This window comes from Galeopterus variegatus, unplaced genomic scaffold (genome assembly GCF_000696425.1).
Source record: "Galeopterus variegatus unplaced genomic scaffold, G_variegatus-3.0.2 Scaffold2578, whole genome shotgun sequence".
Classification (NCBI taxonomy): Eukaryota; Metazoa; Chordata; class Mammalia; order Dermoptera; family Cynocephalidae; genus Galeopterus; species Galeopterus variegatus.
In genome coordinates this window covers 101,583-123,916 of record NW_007728689.1, presented here as the reverse complement: position 1 = coordinate 123,916, position 22,334 = coordinate 101,583, and the positions used below count along the sequence as shown (strand labels likewise).

Below are 22,334 nucleotides of genomic sequence, written 5' to 3'. Positions count from 1 at the left end.
CCCCATGTTGAATTTAAAATGTTCCCTCTGGCAAAATGCTGGAAATGAAGGGAGGACGGCATGAACAGGACATAAAAACTGCCTACACTAACTTTTGTTTCCTGTCTGCTAATATAGGGGAAAGGCAGACGGCAATAAATAGCATTGGATATAGAGCCAAAAGACCTGTTTTCTAGCCTGGTTATCCCATGAAATTTTCCTGCAGCTGTGGGCAAGTCACTTAACCTTTCTGGGGGCGTTTCTTTCTTTTAAAATGAAGTGGTGGAACCATTTGACCTCTAGGGTCTTTCTAGCCTACAATTTCACTCTCCAATTCCAATTAGTTTGGGGCTGGCTCTAAAAGGGCATTCTGGATTGGAAATAGTTTTCCAGTCGGCCATGCGTGTGGTTGTAGATACCCAGATCTGCCCAGCTCTGCACAAAGGCAGGACATCTGGCCGAACTCTGAAAGTCACACTGTGCAGCATGTGAAAATAGTTATGCAGGGTCTGCTCTTTTTCTTTCTCTCTTTATGCAGACACCTGGCTCAGCTTCTGTGGGGTTAATGGGCTCGCTTCCCTAACCAGCTGCCACATCTCTAGCTCATGTATGGAGATGGATAGACCCAGACATGGGAGTGATTTTTCTACCTAGTTGACTTTGTGGAAGTCATTTGCAAGGCTGAGAGAAGTGAATAGTGGGGATCAGGAAACTAATTCACACAGAGGTTTTGCTTTGGTGGGAGATGGTTTTAATGATCAGATCTTGGGTTTCAATGAAAGTGGGTCATTTGTGGGTGCCAGACCCAGATGTTTAAATTAAGACAGAGAAAGGGCAGAGTGGGGGGTGAGGGGAGTGGCAGATATTTCAAAATATTTCCTTTTAAAAACACACTGTTTAGAGGGCTGGCCAGGTAGCTCAGTTGGCTATAGCATGGTGCTGATAACCCAAGGATCCTGGCCAGCTGCCAAAAAACAAAACAAAACAACCCACAAAAACACACTGTTTAAACATTCTGCTTCTTAATGGATGTGCAATGGCTTGAGAGGTTTGGAGCAGGGTATGCAGGGAGGCAGGACTAGTGGGAGCTATGGAAATTTGCAGATGGCATGCCCTGTCCAAAGGTGCACCTGCCACTCAGCTCTAAATCTGAGCCATTCAAGAAGATAGTCATGACCTAAACGTGGCAATTCAAATTTAAATCAACTAAAATTAAATAAAATTTTTAAAAATTTAGTTTCTCAGTTGCACGAGCCACACACTTCAAGTGCTCGAGTTATGTGTGGCTAGTGGCTGCTATACTGGATGGCATGGATATACAATACTTTCATTATAGAAAGTTCTATTGGACAGTGCTGCTCCAGACGATCACAGCCACATGCAGGCCCAGGGTTGTCACAGCTTCTAGATACTCAATGGAAGTTGAACTTCCACACTTTCACACAAAATTACCTGAGTTTTAAATGTTGGCAATAAAATTCTAATTTTTTAAAACACTAGAAAAACCAAAAAAATTTTTTTAAAAATTCAAGCCCCATATCTGCTGGTTTCATTCAACCCATGGGCCAGCAGTTGGGGTCCTCTGGTTTAGTTATAATTCAAAAGGAAATGGACTCTCTAGAGCTTTTCTGTGATGAGTCAAAAGAATCCAAATATGACCTCGGAAAAATGGAATCATTATTCCTTTCATCCCTTGTCTTCATCATCCCTTACTCCTGAGTGCCTTCGAAATAGGAACTGGCAGCTCAGGGAAAAGTAGGAATGTTGCTCCAATTCTCCCCAGTTCTGTGTCTCCCTCACCTTCCCTTGCCATTCTTCCTTCCATAAAGCCAACAGGTAGGAGCAGGCGCATTTCTTGATTTAGGTCCTAGGATTTTGGCATTCAGGACCCAGTTCTACAGAGTAGTGGACTCTTGGCTACAGGTAAGCTGAGCCCTCCAACCTTGGGCATCCTGGGTGGAAATGGAGATGGGGTAGTAGGCAGGTTTGGCTGTTCAAGGGGAACATAGCTCGTGGTTCAGAGATCCAGCAGAGCCATGAAATGAGAGCTGATCGAGGGGTTAGATACTCACTGAACATGCTCAAATATTGGTCGCTGAAGCCTACTGCTAGCAGCTTGAGGGGGTGGAGAAAGGGCAGAGGCCGACCATCAATGCAAGGGCATCTTTCCACATCAATGCAGAAGCTCCATCTTGGGAGTGAACTGACCACAGTGTGCGTTTGGCAGCTCTGTGGCTTCCCCACCGGTCTTCCCATCTTGCCCCTGAGAGAAACCCCCCTGGAATGTTTTTCCAAAGATGCAGAGCTATTTTTCCATTTTGTTCTAGGTGGGACCAAACAAACTCAAAGGCTGCTCCCAGACCAAGTTTGTCCAGCCCAAATTTCAGCCCAGAGACCTGGCAGCTGGGATCTGTGAGCCCTGGGGATGGTAAGGCCTCCGTGACCTGACACCACCTAAGTGTTGCTTACAGGAGAAGTTGTTAACAGCAGGTTTGTTGATTCAAGATCCCCCCACTCCTTTTTTTTTTTCCTTTTTGTCTTTTTTCGTGACCGGCAATGGATCGCAACCCTCAGTGTCGCGCCCGTACTGGACCGGGACCGGCAACGGGATCGCAACCCTCGGTGTTGCGCCCGCACCTCGCTCAGCCAGTGAGCGGCCGGTCTGTATGTGGGATCCGAACCCTCGGCGTGAGCGCTGCCGCACTCCCAAGTGGCGCACCGTAGCAGTGCGCCACCGGGCCGGCCCACCCCCACTCCTTTTTTAAAAATTGAAATATAATTGATTGTCCATATCTGTGGGGTACTGCATTGAAAACGATTCAAGATCCTTTGTTGGTGAAGAACAATTCAATTATCTTTGCCACATCCTCTTCACCCAGCAATGTATACCAACACATTTCAACTTTAGAGACTACACTAATCTTTGGTTAACAGGGAAATGAATAAACCAGAAGCCACGAGGCACCCCAGATTCTAGGTACTTTAAAAGTTAAAGTACTGCCTATTTAAATGGATAAAATTATTTTAGATTTCATGGTAATATTTACCTTTTCCTTAACCTGGTATTCTCAATAGCAGGCTAGTCATTTTAAGAGCATGACTAACATCAAACTTTGAGTCTGGATGACCATGAGGGACGTGTGTGCTGTGTTGACAAGAGCATTTATAGAAAACCCAGTTCCTTTCCTAGTTTTCTGGGGGCTGAATGGAAGTGACTGATGTTTTCCACAAAGCACAATTTTAATCCTGATTGCCTGAACAAATCATAATTTGTAGCAGGGTACCAAAAAAAATACTATTCTGTAGATATTTTAAGACTTCCATTAAGCAGTGATAATTCTATATTCAAATAATATCATGTTTAAACACCCTTATTCCAAAGACCATTGAAACAAATGTTTGCATCTCCTGGAGAAACCCAGGCGAAACATTTTGTAAATAAATTAAAATGAGAATCATCTCTGTTAGAAGACACCAATTTTCACTGTAGCTCTGATTTTGCTCATTATTAACAAGGAAAAAAAAGGAAAGAAAAGTCACTATTTAGCTGAAGGAATACAAAATCAAAGATAATGTGCAAAATGGAATGTTTCAGTAAAATGCTAAATTGTTCAGCATTTAAAATAACTCTGGGACAACCACAACCTTAATTCTGTTCAGGGCCAAGACATAATAGAGAATCTAGAGGGACTGGGGTGGGGTGGGCTTTGGTCTAGTTAATTAATTTCAACTTGATTTGGTTCCATGTACTTTAACTGACCACCTACTATGAGCTGGAGATAAGCCAGTGAAACAGTACAGAAGTATTTGCCAACTTCAATTTACAAGTATCCCGACTGGGCTTCTGCTCTGTGCTAGGCTCACACCAGTGGAATCTCCTTTAACCCGCACAACCGACCTAAGGGGTGGGTATTCCTGTTTCCATCTTTTGATAAGGAATTGAACCCCAAACCATCCAGTTTGGTAAAGCTGGACTGGCAGCCAGTTCTATGGGAGGACTCTAAGACCCCCAAACTCAACCTTGATTTCATACCGCCACGTCTGGGGCAGTTTTGTGGAACTAGATGTGAGTTGATTAAGCTGAGATCCCAAGTTTAGATCTAAGCACTCTATAAGTCAACTTTTCAAAAAGAAAAACCATGGTTCCTGAATTATTCTGAGTGTTCACTACAGCCAGTAATCTCAACCAGTACTATATTAATTAATATAGCAATATATTTATTAATGCATGCAATTATTTCTATGGTATGTGTGTTCTGATAAATATTTTTTAATTTTCATTTTTTGTAGCAGAGCAGTTAGGTGTAGGGGCTCAGATATCAGGAAGAACTGAATTTGAATACTGGGAGATTAGCTCTCTTGTACTTGACAGTGTCAGTTTGGGCAAATTATTCAACTTCTCAGAGCCTCACTTTCCTGCTTGGTAAAATAAGATTAATAGGATTCATCTTGTAAAGTTGTGGTAAGGATTTAAATAAGATGCTACATTCTAATGTCTTATCACAGAACCTGGAAAATGCTCAAACATGGAGGCTATAACAATAATGCTCACGGTAACTATACTAATAATTATTATATCACTGAATTATGTAATGTATTATCATAACATCATTATTATTATCTGTTAATTGGAACATCCAGAAGCAGCTCAGTTGAAATGGAGGACAGACCACCACTTGCACTAAACTCTGGGTTTTCTGAACTGGATGACAATGTCCTTGAATGTCCTAACACCCCGTGCCTGGCACCCTGCAGCTGGGACGCCAACCCCCACACTACGGGAGTGAGCACACCCTGCTGTGGGTATGAGGATGGTTGTCAATTCATTTTTACTGCGTTCTTATATCAGCAAAGGACTTCCTTCTCCATTCACTCTTCTGTGTTTACCTGTGGGGCTCAGTATCAGGCTGTGTCATACTCACCTGGATATGAGTAAATTAGAACAACCCTAAAAGTCTGGTTAATTCCACCCCTGCTTTAACTCTTGAATCTCTCCTCTCTAAATGTGAGCTGAGAGGGAGCTCCGTGCACTGATTGATGTGGGGATCTGGGGAGCAAGAAACAGCATAGGGGCGGCTCTAGTAATAAAGATGTAGAACTGGGTTCATCTTTTGCTTGTCACCTTTTTATTCATGAACCCAATTACAACGGATTTAAAATGGATGGGAATTTGGAGACTAGTTTAACTCTTCAGAAGAATTTCCCAGAAGATGAGATATTCCGGATTGCCTGTGGGGTGTCCTTGCTCAGCTTTGGGAGTCCTGGACTCTACGGGGCTGGGCTCTCTCTGGGCATACCCGTGTGATGATTCTGGTAAGCTCTGGCCCGTACAGCTTGATCCACTGGAGCACCTGCTCATTTACAGCTTTACTATGCTGGATACATGCACAGAATGTCCTTCCTTCTTGGATGGATTAGAGCGGGGCTTGCCTGAGCTGGCAGTTACTTAAGTGTGTAGGAGTCTATTGCAAAGTGGAATCTACACACACTCCATTTTAGGAGGGAAGGTGCCCCTCAGCCACAGCCAACCGTTGTAATGTGAAAATGTTGGCCTGGGGTTGCCAGTGCTTCTGGTTTTTCAAGAGAAGCTGGAAATCTGGATTTTTATGTAAGATATCCCAATTCCTAAATGTGAAATGCTAATTTCAATTTTTATAAAACACTCTATAGGAAAAAAATCTCATCTGCGGGTGCAATATGATCTGTGGTCTAGTTTGCAACTTCTGGTTTAAAGAGAGCTGAAAGCTGGATCATCCCTTGATTCTGTCATGGACAAACCTCCTAAATAATATCAAAAACTTAACAACCAGTTTTGAAAGGACAAACGGCTTAGGATCTCTGGTTCCTTCTGAACAGCCTAATTGCATGGAGGGGCCTAATGTGGACAAAGACCATGGTATCAGGAGTCTGGAGTCCTAGGTTCTAGTTCCTCTGCTTCCACCACCTTGCCATTGACCTCAGACAGGTCTCCTAGTAGGGCCAGGACCAGAGTGAGCCAAGGAGGCACTCAGGGTGCAGAATGTTAGGAGAGATGTGCCTCCCTCTAGTCCCAGCCCTGCTCTCTGTGCCTTATGTGAACAAGAAGAGGTCATTCTAGAGACACCTAAGTTCTTTCCAGTGCCAGCCTATAATAATGTCACTGAACTTCCAGAACTGGCAAGTGACATGAATGGAAGTGAGACCTTCAAAACAGCACACACTGGTTATCTCCAGACCTGTTGGATCTCCATGCAATTTAGCTGACACCGGTGATCTATCAATGGCAGACCACTCACTGGGAGATGAGGCATTTTCAGAATGTGTTCCTGACATCTGCAGTCTGGTGTTTTTGACAACATATCTAGTGAACTTCTGACTTGCTACATTTAGTCAGAGGACAAAGTCTGCAAATATTTTTTTCTTCTCCCACAATACCATTGAAAAAATTTAATTACATATTTTATTAATGAGGTTTTCTCATTTTTGTTTTATCTCTGTCCATACTGTTAATTTTTTTTTTTCATTAGAGTTAAGCATTTTTCTGACCCATGATTGCATGTTGGGCAGAGAGGTGCCTGGTATAACTGGTGAAATGCCTGGCAATCTGCAGCCTAGCTCACAGGGGCCAGAAACCCATGGCTTCAAGCACCGCTGCAATGATTCCTGACCACACAGAGCTGGGAATGCAGTCTTGGCATATTCAACTGCAGTATGTGCACAACTTTCTTGGAGAAAACCTAATATGTGAATTGCCAAATGTATGGAACAGGTGGAAATGAAAGGGTAATGATTTGGGTAACAGAGACAGAGTCTGTCTCACAGAAGGCTGGGTCCCTTCATTAAGAACCTTAAATGCTACAAAGTTGAGGCTATGTCTTTGGAGGGGGCTGAAGAACAGAGTCCCAAAACTGTTGAGTGCCAACTGGCAATGGCCAGAAACGAGAATAAATTGTCTCTGAAACTACAATGGAAGTCAGTGAAAAAGCAGAATTATTTTCTTTCTCCTGCAGGTTTGATTTACCTTCAACTTTGTGGGGACCTGTTCACTGGGTAAAGGGAATGACGAGGCCAATTTCAGAAGCTTGTGGGAGGCTCTGATGTTCTCCCCAGCAGGGTTGTGAGTCATTGAGAGTTTGTCTAGCCCAGTTCTTGCAGGCCGATTCATACCATCCTGCCGCATACACTAGCCACACCTCAGGGGAGCCAAACACCACGACAGCCTTGGTGACACAGATCAAAAAGGCAGCCTGATAGAATGGTTCATCTCACAGGCTCTGTGGCTTATTAGTTCAGCAGTGACTTGGCTTATGGGCTACTCTGTAAGGGGAGGTGACAACAGTAGCTCCATCGAGGGGTGGTGAGGACAATAAGGGAGATAGTGGTTACAGTGCTGGACACAAGGAACAACCGGCTGTGATCATTTTCCCTATTATTCCTCGACTGTGGTGGCACGGCAGCCTTGAGAAGTCTCACCTGTACTAAGCTTTTCTTCTTGTCCCTTTTATGTTCCCTTTACAGAGGAGGGTGAAGATTCCTCTCCTCGTCCACCACACTCAGGGCTGGACATCTACCATAGGGCATGAGCCAAAAACGAGGTTGGGGTGGGCAGATTTCAGTGTTTTCCAACCTCGCACCAGGTGACTTCTCCTCACTGTCAGTGGGTCCCTCCCAGACTCACCTCCTAAATTCTCATGCAATGTAACAGGTGAACCAACCTCAGCCTAGACGGAAAGAAGTTTTACGGAGTTTCCATCCACATGGAGGATGGAATAACAGAGTTATTGCATGCAAGATATTGCCACTAGTAGCTGACGTCACAAACTTCCTTGAGTTAATTTTGACAGTGTCCCCTGAGAACATCATGAGTCTCCTTGTTTTCTGCTTCATGTTGCCCAAGGCCAGAGAAAACCCACCCGAAATGTTACATTTTGCCTTCTTAATCTGCAGACGTTTAAGCTTTAGATACTTAAAAATGACCTTCCTGGGGATGGAGTGTTTTGAACTTGCCTCTTTCTCTCTGAGAAATTTATTAGGTTTATGTGTGATGCCCACACTTAGTTTCTATTTACTATTTCATTGCCAAGATTCTTTATGGTGCCTTAACCATGATTACAGGGAAGCGTTATAAAATGTCAATGTGTGGATGAGATTTGGAAGGTCTGGGGGTGGGGAGCGGAGGTTCTTTAAATGGAGATGTCAGCTCCAGCCAATTTCCGAATGGCTCGCCATTAAGATGGATGATTCCAAAGCTGCGAGCCTCTGCTGGAAATTAAAAACCCATGGAATAACTGATTATGATTAATTTTAAGTACTTAGCCATGTGAAGCCAAATGAGAGCATCTTTAAAACAAAGCTATTGATCTGGCTTTGTTCGGAATTGAGAAGATAAACTAATCAGTAGCCTCTTTGCTGTGATAAGGAATGAGTACTTTTTTGGGGGGTGTTTAAGTTTCAACTTTGAGACACATGGTATATCTGGATACCAATTTTTAAAATAGCAAACATCTGAGCAGAGAGGAGCTGTCCAATTCTGGGCAGGAATTTGATGGCAGTGTGGGGAAGAAAGTTAGGGAAGTAGAAGGGACAACATTTGGAGAGCTCCTCCTGTGTAGTATGTAAGGCGTCTCTTCTTAACGTTGAGGAAACACTCAGAGAGGTTAAGAAGCTTGACCCAAGTCCTACTGCCACTGGGACTCCACACCCAGGTGTGTCCGACTGTAAAGCCCTTTCCTCTGTCCCAGGCTGACTTCTTGGCGAGTCGAGACCACATCACTCCTAGCACAGAGAACTAACACGAAGCCGTCAGGTCATCACAGCTGTTTTGTGGCAGCTGGTGACTTCCATTTCCTGGTCTCTTCCCAAGGAATTTTCTCATCTTTTTCATTTTCTCTTTCAGGGAGGAAAAAGGTGACATGCTCCTAGCAGCCCTTTCTACAAATGCTTTTTTGCAGGTGGGGAAAATCATGCCTACTTGTCTCAGCATCAGCCTCTCAATAAGAGGAGTCCTGGGTTACTAATTTTGGGCTGGCATCCTCTTCCTCGCAGACACGCATTTGTTGCCAGTTCCGGGGTCAGAGTTTGAGGAGGAGAGACCATCCATCTTAGGAATGACAACTTGACCTCCCTGGTTGTGGGTCCTGCCTTTTCTGTACTGGGAATTCTCAGCTTTCATCCAATTTCAAGCAGCTTGCAGCATCAGCACCCCCATTTCCCGTGATTCCTCCTGGAATCACCTTCCTCTCAGACAATGTGGAGAGGCTGTCTCCAACCCTTTGCTAGTGTCTGTGGGGCCAGGTGAAAAGGACGGTGGGAGAGGACCCTCTACTCCTTCCTTTACATACAAAGGAATATTTTAATATGTTCATTCATTTATTTATTTGGCATTCATTTGTTCTTCTGGAATCAGAGGTAACCTGTGACTATGTAATTTTTTATTTTGGGGGGGATGCTTGACATAGCCTACTCTGTTATCATTCATTGGCTAGACTTGTACCATCAGAATTATTTTTAGAACCAAGCAATTACAGAATTTGGAAAGGGGAAGTCACTCCCAAGATAGAGCAACCAATCCCTTCTTATTACAAATGACAAAACTGAGGCTCTGAGAGCCAAAGAGATTTGCCCAAGGTCACATGGCTAATTAGTGGCAGAATCTGGACTGAACCACCCATCTCCCGACACAAGTTCTACTATGCTTTACTGCCTTCTTCTCCAGGCTTCCCCAAGTCAGGGCCAGCCAGAGTGTAGCTTTCGGTGAGAACAATCAAAATGTTTTCTTACACAATTCAACTTTAGTGGGAATGACCCCAAGATGACTCCTAGCTGGCTTCCCCCCCTGAAAATCAGGTTTCCATAGTTAGACCCATTTGAAAATGCAGAACATAGAAAGACAGCTACCCATTTTTTCAAGATAAGGAGTATAAGGTGGGATTATGGGGAGGGGGACCACCTCCTCTCATCTTTTCCCCCTGCCACTTTGAGGTTACTGCCTAAAGTTTGAACTGAAACCTGAGATGAGATCCCAGGAGCAATGGCAATGACTGGACTTCACCAGGCTCTTTGACATTCCCCCCTGTCCTGTGCCAAGGTCCCTTTCCGATTCCAGGTAATTCCAACTGACCTCCTGGTGCTCACCCCTCTCTCATTGGCCCCAGACCTGTAACCTGCCTTCTGGTATATCCACACTCAAACAGACTCTCCCTGAATGCTCTGGCAGGCACTGGGGGGCTACCCCAGCCTATCTGTCTCACCTAGCAACAAACACTATGGGAGCATTGGGGGGAGACAGGAGACTTAATTAGCAGGAACCCCAGTTTGTGGGAGGTGAGAAGTCACACTTTGCTGCCTGCAAACACTTTGGCCAAGGTGAGCTGGAGGGATCTCCCGGTTTCCAATTTTAATAGCACTGCAGCAGAAGACACAGAAATGCATCCACACGGACCCCCTGGCACACACGCTCCCCCTCTCTCCTCCCCACATGGACACACACACACACGCAGGCACACACAAGGCAGCGATCACAAAATCAACTCACAGGATCTCCAGATCGCGCAGCGCTCGGAAGGCTCCATCTTCAATGCAGCTGATGTGGTTGTTGTCCAGTTGCCTGTGGAAAAGCAAGGGAGAGCGTGAAGGCTGAGCGGGGACAGCACCGAGGGGCTGGGCAGCCCGGGCCGGGCGTCCCTGGCCACCCGAGCGCCTGTCCCTCCACCCCCTTGCAGGCTCTGCTCGTCCCCGCCAGGAGCTCGTGCAGAGCCAGCCTGTCTGCCACGCTGCTCCGTCTCTCCTCTCTGACTGTCTGAGAGAACTACACAGACGAGCGCACCAGAGGCTGTCAGGTCTCAGTAAATATTAATTGCGCATTTTTTTTTTTTTTTTTTTTAGGCAGAAGGGAGTAATTTCATTACATTAGGGCATCCAATCCATTACGAGCTCTTACCGTCATGTCACTGAAACAATTTCATTAAGCTAAAGGCCTGTAAATCATTGGAGGTCACTGCTCTGCCCTCCGCGACCTCCCAGAATGCCTTTTTCCTCTCTCCCGTTCCCTCGTCTCCCTTTTACTGGAAGTTGCAGTCTCCTGCTCTGACACAGTGCTAAATCTCAAGGCTTTATCTGCCCAAGAGCGGCGAGGGTACATGGGGAATATAACAATTCCAAATTAGACTCAACTAATCTAATTTTATAGTCTTTTTATTATTCTAAGCACCAAATGTCTGTGGTGGTTTGATGCCTCTGTGCATTGTTACGGGCCCATCTGGTAGGTCATTCTCTTGAAGCATTTTCTGACTAAATACAGATTCCCTCAAACTGCACTAACCATCATCAACAGTAAAGAAATTCATTGATGGAAGCGTTTGTGGTGGGGGAAGAAAAAAGGAATATTGTTACTGCCTTAAAGATGTACCACTTACATCTAAACTGGGGAGAATTAAATGCACCTATTTCAGGACTCCTTTTTTATTTCCCTTTCCATCCTATGAGCATGAAAAGAATGTCTTTTAAAACGGTGCCATGACTAATGTGCATTCTAGTTGGGGACTGAGGTATTTTGGTTGACGGATAGCAGATAGATACCATTATCTCCAAATCAAAATACATATGATGGGTAAGTCAGGATATTTACCATGACCACATCCCTACTTAAATATCATACTTGTATATTAAATATAATGTATTTGATTCTCAAAAAAAAAAAAAAGAAAAGAAAAAACCGCAGAAAAGATGTTATACAAAAAATAGTTATTAACACCAGATTGTCTATTGTACTTTGCAGAACATACCATGGTTTTTGGGGATACAGGCCAAAAGAAGTATGGCTGTACTAAAAAACTCCTTTATAGACTCTTTTTTTTTCTTTTGTTTCAGAAAAAAATGAGCCCCTCTCAGGAAGAAGGATTTCCCATTGCTGGAATTTTCATTCGTAATTTGCATTAATCTATCCCAAGACAACCCTCTACAAAAGATGTGTCAAAGCTACATTTGGTAACCCTCATGGAGGGCTTTATTTTCTGCTGATGGAAGACAGAATTAGAATTAAAATACTATTATCACTGGAAAAGTATATAGATGTAGGATTGTGTAAATGCACGTGAATGGAACACATAATTGAATGATGTTGTACGTTACAAAAGACAGGTGCTGCTACAAGAATAGGGAAATTGTATCATCTCAACAGGTGCTCACAGTACAAGATCTAGACACTGGAAGCACACTTTAGGGCAAATTCTGTATCTAGTGTTCAAAGTTCTTGCTGATCCCTGCTTACACGGAATCTCACTGAGTGCTTCCTACACCTAATTCTTCTGGAGCCTTTCTTAACACAAGTCTGTTGAGCATCTTTTTCATGGATTTCTTGTAGTGTTAGGGCCGCTAATTCCCTGCAGAGGTTCTATTAAGGTAATCTAGCACAGCTGCCCAGCTTCCAGATTTATCATCAGTTTGCAGGCCAATGAATCAACAACCCCTTCCCCACGCCAAGGCCACCAAACCTTACCAAGCAGAAATGCAGTGGAATTGGCTTTTGGCTCCAAGAAATTGTTCAACGAACATGCTGAATTCGGCAAAAATGGCACCATCCGACTAAGTAGAAAAGTATCTAAATCATCAAATTGGGAAGTCCGGGGTGTGCAGAGATGGCAGTTGTGGTACATTTGCTTTTGTGTAGACCTTACAGAAAGGTCCTTACTATTAGTATATTATTTATTTGGTGGATTTGTCTTTTCCATTCCTTTTCTTTTTGAAAGCACCAGAAACCAAACAGGAGACTCTAAATGTTCAGAATTTTACATGGAAAGAACAGAATCTGCAGGGGGGAAGAGAAAGTTTAGAAAGAGGGGGGAAAAAATGAAGTCATGAAAAGAAAAGAAAAACGTTTGTGTTGGGGGAAGATGGGCAAAAGATTTTTTATTTTTTTAATTTTTATTTTGTCAATATACAATGTATATGATTATTATGGCCCTTCACCGTGCAAAAGATTTTTTATTTTTTTAATTTTTATTTTGTCAATATACAATGTATATGATTATTATGGCCCTTCACCGTGCAAAAGATTTTTTATTTTTTTAATTTTTATTTTGTCAATATACAATGTATATGATTATTATGGCCCTTCACCGTGCAAAAGATTTTTTAAAAAGCACTATTCGATATCCCCTCAGAGTCCTGCAACTCAAGATGCTGAAGTAAGTGGTGGGGACAAAGAGTCTTAGAGAGGGTTCTGTCCATTTTCAGGCTGAAAGCAGAGAAATCCAATGATACATGATCAATTACATGACGTTTAAATATTTTCAGTGGGTGGCATAAGTTGACATCTAGTTGTTTATTTGTAATGGGGAAAACTGAGCTTTAATATAAGCATCTCTGCGGTTGTATTTACAGAATATTTTAAAACATAAAACATATAAAAACTTAAAATATTTATGCTTAAGCATGCTTTTCTAGAAGAAATTTATTATAACTGATACTGTTTCCTTTTATTCTAACCACAGATAAACCAAACAGGAACCTTATCCCAACCTTGATAGTCAAAGAGCCACTCTTCAGATGCTCCATTCATTACAAGAGTCTCTCTGAGTGCATTGCCTAAGGGTTTCCGTCAGGCAAACAAAAACTGCAGCCGTCACTCTACTTCCCAGCTATTACATCTTCATGGCACCAAGCGTCACAGTATTAATAAAAAGCCCAATTAATCGTCCATAATCATTCCTGATATTTCACGCAAATATGCTAGGTCCCTAAAACAAAGTAAATACGCACTGGGTTTAAACAGGTTTCTTTTTCTTTCCAAAATTACAGCTCAGAGACATAAAAGTTCATCCCGAAGCACAGGAGAGGGGAGGAGAAATACACAAACCCAGCATTTCTTTGAGGGTGTTGGAGTGTAGTACTACTGAACATACAGAGAACCTTCCAGAGTTGAGGAGAAAGCATTTGCCTTAGCAGTTTGGTTCTGGGGGCCGATGTGACTGGAGGTGCCGACGTGTATCCTAAGCTCTCAGGTCAAAGGCCCATATCGTGCCTTTGAAAGGACTCATTCAAAGACCCTCTCAAAAACAAATCAAAAAAGCCCATCGCCTCCCCCACAGCAAGTGCACCAGCACTCAGGAAGCAGGTGTAAAAAGAACTCTGGAAATGGGAGCAAAAAGCGCTCACAGTCTGAGGGTGCCTGATAGCTTTTTATTTTTCCTCAACAAGAAGGAGTGTATTTCCTATCGTGCTGAATCCTCTCTTCTTCCTGTACAGAATAATTTACCCTAGCGCATAGCACAGTGCCAGGTACTTCACATATGGTCACTAAGGGTTGCAGAATGAGTCCTTCTATGTGTCAGGGCTGGGGCCAAACTATACAAAAGAAGCTCTAAGCCATGAGCCACACTGTCCCTATGGTCCTAACAGTATCCACAACGACTGTAAAGACTGATCATGCATTCCCTTCATGCCCACATGGGCTAAACGCCCTCCAGGCTTCCTTATCTTTCTGAGACATAGATCTCCTGGAGAGCCCTTGGGAAGGAGACGGAAGAAAATGAGATTTCTCTGGGCCCAGGGTGAAGACGGGGAGCAGGAAAGTAGTGGATTGAAGAAAGGCTGGCTATTTTTTGTAGGCAACTTTTACTGTCCTTTACTTTATACAGAACACTAGACTTGATTTACACTCCCCTGTCTCTGCATAAGCTGAGAAGCCCCCAAATGTTTTATGATATTAAATTAGCTGCTCTAATTTCCCCGGGAAGCTTGGGTTTCAGCAAACAATGTGACTGCTAAAGTGATACCAGAGTCCATTTAGAAAGGAATCCTCAGACAAGAACTAAATGCAGACTCCCTGAGAGAAGCTTTCTTACTACTGTATTTTTATACTCTGAGAATATAAACAAGTCAGACAGGAAAGCCAGCGTGAGTGAGGACTTAAAATAATCTCCACAAACAGCAGACAGGGAGATACTGCTTTTGTAAGAATTTCCATTTGTAAGCATTATATTCCTATGATCACAGTACATCTCTTTCAACTGCAATTTGAAATTTCATAATTGAAGTGGGATTAGAAATATTTTGGTGCTTCAAAAATTAAAGAAGCATATCTAGATCCTTAAAAAGGGGTTTAAAAACCTGACTACAATATTAAGAGCAATCTACCTATCTCTTAACAACAACCAAAGAAAGAAAGAACAAGAAAGAAAGAAAAATAAGAAAATTTCAGGATTTCAATGATGCATGTGAGTCCCACGAGGAATACCCTGAAAATAAAAATCCCCGGAAACAGGCTTTGGATATCTGTGAGAGAAATAAAATTCCCAACTAGTTATCTAAATGCAAGGTCTGCACAGCAGGGCACATCCATCCAGTTGTTCACTTCTCATCCAGATGTTCTGGGGCCGCAGCATCTTGTCAGATGGATGGTTAAACTTAGCCCAAGGGCACGGTTGCTCCGGGGCCCCAAATCCAGCAGCAGCATTTGCTCCAGGACTGCAGCTAGAGTCGCTGCAGTCCTCCTCATGCTAAATGGGAGAAGTAGCTAAGGCTTAGCATCATTTGGAGTTAAGCAGTTTGCTAATTTGTGAACAAAAGCATCTACACAAAATGTGCAAAGTAAGTGGAGCACTTCTGTATGAAATTCACGAGGGAAACCTTACTAGGAATCCAAAGCAAGTCTGTAATCATAGAATCCCACGATTAACCCGTAAGAGCAACAGAGTATTATTAAATGTTCACACTGCATTAGGTACCCAGATATAGAATGAAGTGTAAGACATCCTTTGAAAATATTTGGAAGAAGATTGCCACCTGTGGTTTTTATATCTCAATTATCTGAAAAGGTTTATGAGAATTCTAAAAACTAATTTATATTTGTTTTCGATGAAATATATATGTTCGTACACATACATATTTGAGGTGTACTTTTTTGTAGACCGAGCAGCAATAGAAGGTTGCAACGATTAAAAAAAAAAAACAAACCTGGGGAATCCCTGCTTTCATAAAACAAGGTGAAAGATGAAACATGAAGGAGTCTTGACATGCTATTTCTTTTCTCCCTATTATCCAATTGTCCTTTAAACAGAAAAGAAGAAATCTAGTAGTGCTTCTGAAGGTTGCTTTTTATGACAGTTTAACATTCTTAAAAAAATCACTATTGAAGAACAAATTATATAAGCATTTGTCTGCTGCTAGCTGGGGTCTTCAAAAAAAAAAAAAGCTCAAGGTTATTTTAACTGGCAAAAGGAAAAAAAATACGTTCAAAAGAAATGCATATACCTCATATAATTGAGTACTGGTCACACTTTGTAGGCAAATCAAACACTTGATCTAAGCCACAATTTGCTAATGAATTGTCACTACTTCTCATCATTAAGAAGTTACTGTAATTCCACATTAAAATGACATCTCAAATGAGCAAAAGGAGGTGAATCTATTTTGCACATTTTGTACACTTGTCCACCAGACTCAAGAATACATGCATATAGATGTTTACTGATCCATAAATTATTCAAGTATACACAAAGATCCCTGCAATAGAACTAACAACTTTATGCCTATTTTTCTAGATACATAGTTACACGTAATATCTCTCTTGTATGCATGTAAATACAAACACATATTATAAAATAAGTGAAGCGATTGTTGACCTCTGACATTTAATGTGGTGCATGCAGTTATATTTACAAAGATATTTAGATAATTGATTGTTAGCATTCTAACAACTTCAACCTACCATATCTTCTTTGCAAAGGACAGAGTCCTAGGTTAATTAAGCTCTCTGATCAGCATAGCCTGCTTAGGACTTAGCTGAAAATTGAACATGAGTCTATTTTAACAAGTGTCGTTATGCATACTTGGCCACATGGCTAACACGATATATTTTTATTTAGTATATATCATATTGCTGTTAAACACATGCAACTTCTCAGCAGGAGAATAACAGCATCCACTCCAGTAGATGCTCCTGAAAGCAGCCTCCGCAATAATGCAAACACCGATGATGGATTAGCAACAAAGAGGCACACCAGACCTTGGAGAATAAAAGGGGTGTTTTACACATCGCTGGGAAATATCAATAACTCCACTTCTGTGTTTACATAGTTTCCTGTATGCTGGGCATTTAGCAAATAAATTCATACTGAAAAATGCAGGGGGACAAATCCCTGCAAACCAATTTAGCATTAAGGAGCTATCCTTAGCTATATGGGGAAGAAGCGGAGCTCCCATTTAATTTAGGCAAATTTAAATTTAAAACATATTTCTGGCATTTCTAGAATAATAAAAGAACAATAACAAAACAAACAAACAAAAAGCAAATCAAACTAAAATACTCCATAGTCATGGTGAGAGAGCTTCATTTGTTTCCTAGCAACTTTTAGACCAAGGGACCAAGAAAGCTTGATTAGTTTGCAAAATGTGCTCTCCTGTTTTGAGGATTGCTTCAAATCCATCTGTTTCCTGTCGTCAAACTCATATTAGGACCAAACGATTTTATACGTAGGATGCTCAGCTCACCAAGGTCTGCCTGGGACTTTCCCTGTTTAGCACTGAGACTCCTCTGTCCCATCCTGGGAAACTCCTTAATCTCAGGCAAACTGCGGTGGTTGTTGACCCTGTTATACCCCTGGGGCTGACTCAGTAGGAAAGAGATTTATTCTCAGCACACCATTCCCTTCACTGCGTCCCTAAACCTTAAAACGTCTGTTGATTCACAAACTTGGCTTTCAGTTATGTTGGCTCTAAGAGACTCCTCCCTGCATCTTCTGTAAAACGGGCTGTCCTTTTGCAAACATACATACAGTGAGGCTGGTGGGAGCCCTGACAGTCACTGAAACATTCTACCATGCATTCTCAACCTTCCTCTTTGGAAATTGGAATTTCTTTGTAAGAAGTATCCATGTTTTACTCGCCAGTCTTGCTGATATCATGATTACTTAGAGGCTGGACAAATAAATGGCTGTCTCCATAGCGATGGGGGCAGGTTGGTGGTTTCCCTAGTTACACTCTTGAGTGATAACCATCTGTGGTTCCTCCCGGCAGAGGTGCTGGAAGGAGGAAGGAGTGAGTGAGAAACCGGGAAGATGAAATGTGCTTTTGTTAACGGGCATGGAAAGTTATCTCTTATATCTCTGTTTTTTACTCCTTCTTCTAAACCAAGCAGCACAAACTGCAATGAGATAGTGAGTTTTTTGTTTTTTTCCACACTCATGGCAGTTTCAGAAATTGTTCCATTGGACTCGAGAGGTGAACTGTTCCAGCTGTGTGAATATAACCAATAGGAGAAGTCAGAGAGGAGGCATTTCTTCCTAGACAAGAGGTTGGTGCCCAGGTGGGATGCTGATTTTTATTCAAATACAGGATTGTAAGCATCACTACTCCGGGTTGAAGCCACAGATCAACCCAGCCTGGGATCGTTCTCTCCCCAACAGTGCGTGGAGGCTGCATTGCTTCCTTAGACGTCCAAAGATCTTTGTTTTCCTTTAAAAAAAATTACATGGTTCTCTCATCTACAAATTTACCGAAGATTCCCTTGAATTTATTTACATTTCCAACTCATACCAACTCACCCTTTGGAAGCTTTTAATATTTGCTACGCATTTTTTTGTAAAATGGAAAACTAAGCCCTGTGTAATTTCTAGCCATGTTAACTAAGTGACTCACATCCATGCCTCCGAATCTCTGTTTCTTCTGTAAAATGGAGATAATAACATTTAGCCCGAGAGGAAGTTTTGAGTATTAAAGTAATAAAATATATGCATTCCGAAAATGTATTTGTGGCATTGCTTAATTTTATTGGCTTTAAAACAAATAATATTACACAAAGGAATTTGTTTTTATATAATCTCTAAGGTCTCTTTCAATTCTAAAGGTATGTGACCTGAGATTGATGTCTTATGAGATTCTTAAGAAAAAGTTCCTGTTCATTTTACTCAGACTCTTCTGTGATTTGAATCTATCCCTTTATCCCTTCTTCTTTCTCAGGACGAAAAAAAAAAATCTACTATTTGAGATATTCAATATATTCTTTCTGGACTGAGGGCAGCAGTTTAAACTCACATGCTTTTCGTGCATTTTCAGCTGCCATGAGATTGAAATATGAGAAGCCACCAAAGGCAAGAACAACTAAGGTGGTTCTCTCCTGAGTGATTGCAAAATTTAGGGCCGGCCCCATGGCGCACTTGGGAGAGTGCAGCGCTGGGAGCGCAGCGACGCTCCCGCTGCGGGTTCGGATCCTATATAGGAAGGGCTGGTGCGCTCACTGGCTGAGTATGGTGCGGGCGACACCACACCAAGGGTTGTGATCCCCTTACTGGTCATGAAAAAGACAAAAAAAAAATTTAACCCCATTTCTTGGTGACTGTTTCCAATTAATAACCAATCAAGTAATGTATTGAGCACCTAAAATAGTCAAATGCCACACCATCTATGGTATGTAATTTCTAAGTCTTAACACTTCTTAATCTGTACACAAACCTTCAGTGACTCCCTTTGGCCTATGTTATAAATTGTAACACCACTGCCACCACTGCAACTACAATAATAATTGCATAGAGCATTTAGTCATCATCTATTAAGCATCCAGAATTGAGCTGAGCACCTTAAGTGCCTTATGCCACAACAATTCCTATTCTACACAAGAGGAAAGTGAGGCATTGGGAGCTACATCTCTAAACTTGGCTTCAAACCCAGGTCAGTCCATGCTCATGATGGCTATATGTGAGGCTGCTTCTCAGGAAACAGTGCAGTCTCCTTTGCCTGGCATTACTCCACTCCCCCACCCTCCCCACCTCCCAATTAGTGAATATACCAAGTAATTCCATATTCCCACATCTTGCCCCTCCTCTGTTTGGGGAACCCCTCCCCATCCATCAAGGCCCTCATCAAAGGTCACAACCTCTATGGAAACTTCCTGTACAAATTCAGGAAAAATGAACCATTCTTTCCAAATTTTTATGACCCTTTGGTCATCCCTTCATTTACATCTGTAGGACTAGTTGTGAACACAGGAGGAAACCTGTGAGAGGTTAGGTTGCATCATCAAGGGAGCTCAGCTAGTATATTGGAGAGTCGAGTTCAAACCTGCCTTCTTGATCTGGGAGCCGTGGGGCTTATCCATCATGTTATTCCATTTTTCTTTGACTTTCAAAGTGTGGAGATAGGGAGCCTGTAATATGACTGTGTGGGCTTAAGTTATTGTAGGCTTGGAAGAGGCTGGTGAGAAAAGTCAGGGTTTGGTCTTTGTATTTGTCACTGGGACCCAGTTGCATTCCTTGGCCTGCAAGCATTTTACCCAGAAGATGGGATAGGAAGGCAGCACACTCAGCAGTGTCCCCCCACTGTCCCCTGTGTGTCTCTCTCAATTAGATTACCTGGAAGACCCAGTCCATTTGACTTTTAGGATTGCTGGGGGAAGCAGACTGATTTTAGCTCCAGTTACTGAGTATCATGGACACCTACAACTTGAGGAGATGCTTAAATTCCAGGTCACTTATTGGGATGCAATGGGTAGCCTTCTGACCAGGCTGGGACAGCTTCATGCTTTCTTGAGCAGGAGCATGGCACATCCAGAGAAATGGCTCTCTTTGCTCCAGGCAAGTTGTAAATTGCAGAGATTTTAATCAGTCTTTCCTGGTCAGGGCCTTCCCCATGGTGACACAGGCCTGTCTTCCAAAGGTGTATGAGCTGCAGGCACCAAAACAACGGGGCTGTTCTAACCAGATTGTGTGGCAGGATGTTCGGGGTGAGTGGCCATTAGCAAGGCATCACTCAAATGTATCTCTGTGGCAGCAGAAGCCAATTAAAATGTGTCTTGTAAGCTCAGTATAAAGGGGATATCAAGGCTCCTGTAATTAACTTCTGAAAAACAGGGCATCAAAACTCAGCAACATGGGCTGTATTGATAACTACATTCAATTGAGCTAATGCACAGAATTAAAATACCTTAGGAAAAGGCCAGCTTCTTTTTCTTTACTATTACTTTTAAGGAATAATGAATGCCTGGACACATCGACAACAGGAGAGCAGGTGCAGGATCTGTGTTGCTCACTGCTGCACCTGCCCCACAGTGCTTGGCACATTGCAGTTGTTTGGTACAAAATCCTAGGGGTCATATGAGATACCACTTTACACCAGCTAGAATGGCTATAATCAAAATGATGGAAATCAGCAAGTGCTTGCCGTGGATGTGGAGAAATTGGAACCCTCCTACATTGCTGAAGGGAATGTAAAGTGGTGCAGCCGCTGTGGAAAACGGTTTGGAGGTTCCCTGAAAAGTTAAACGTAGAATTGCTGTAAGACACAGCAATTCATCCTAGGGATATAGCCCAAAGAATTGAAAACAGGTGTTCAAACAAAAACTTGTACACAAATGTCCAAACCAGCACTATACACAATGGCCAAAAGGTGGAAACAATCCAAATGTCCATTATGAATAAATGGATAAAGAAGTTGTGGTATATCCATACTATGGAATATTATTCAGCCATCAAAAAGGAATAAAGTACTGATTCATGCTACAACATGGGTAAACCTTGAAAACATTACGTTAAGTGAAAGCAGCCAGACATAAAAGTCCTCATATTGTACGATTCCATTACTATGAAATATCCAGAACAGGTAAATCCACAGAAACAGAGAGCAGATTAGCAATTGCCAGAGGCTGGGGGCAGGTGGGGAATGGGAAATGACTGCTTAATGGGTACAGGGTTTCCTTTTGGTGTGATGGAAAATGACTTGGAACTAGATAAAGGTGATGATTGCCCAACATTGTGAATGCACTAAACGCTACTGAATTGTACACTTTAAAACGGTTAATTCTATGTTATATGAACTTTACCTCCGGGCCGGGGGGGAGAGTAGCTTGCTCTTTCCATAGCAGGAAGGAGCTTTATAAATAAGAACACCACATTGGCAGGGTAATTTTTCTGTGATGACATCCAGGTGGGAAATCTATTGCAAGATCCTGTATTAGGGATGATGACACAGCAAACCCGGTTCCATCTGGGTGTGAAAAGAAATATCTTGGCATTTGAAGATATTAGATAAATGAGAATGGAGGCGAGAAACATGGGGGCATTGAATCCATCTACTTTTGGGAATTATTGATAACAACTTTTAAAACTCTTCTTCCTAGCTTGCCTTGGGAACACTGCCATTCACTTCATGCTCAGAAAAAAAAAATATTAGTTTATGTGAAAATAATGGGAAGAGTGAACTTGATGGAAGGGGAAAAACATCACCCACTAGAGTCTTAAGTCAAATATGAAACGTTGCAGGATTAGCCGGTCTTCTGTATTTTCCAGGCCACTGCTCCTGGTCTCCATCAGTAGCTAGCACAGATAAGTCAGTAGATCGTATTTGCATTTTGGAAGCTGAGTTCCTCACTTTCTTTTTGCCTAGGC

General features: G+C 42.3%; 1 protein-coding gene across 1 annotated transcript in view; it reads right to left on the bottom strand.

Moving 5' to 3' along the window:
* Window positions 1-22,334, bottom strand: part of SLIT3 (slit homolog 3 (Drosophila)) — a gene marked incomplete at its 5' end in the record, with an annotated part of 205,812 nt that overhangs the window by 156,813 nt on the left and 26,665 nt on the right. The window contains one exon of the mRNA XM_008582348.1: window positions 10,493-10,564. Coding sequence (XP_008580570.1) covers window positions 10,493-10,564 — 72 coding nt within the window. The remainder of the gene's footprint in view (window positions 1-10,492; window positions 10,565-22,334) is intronic.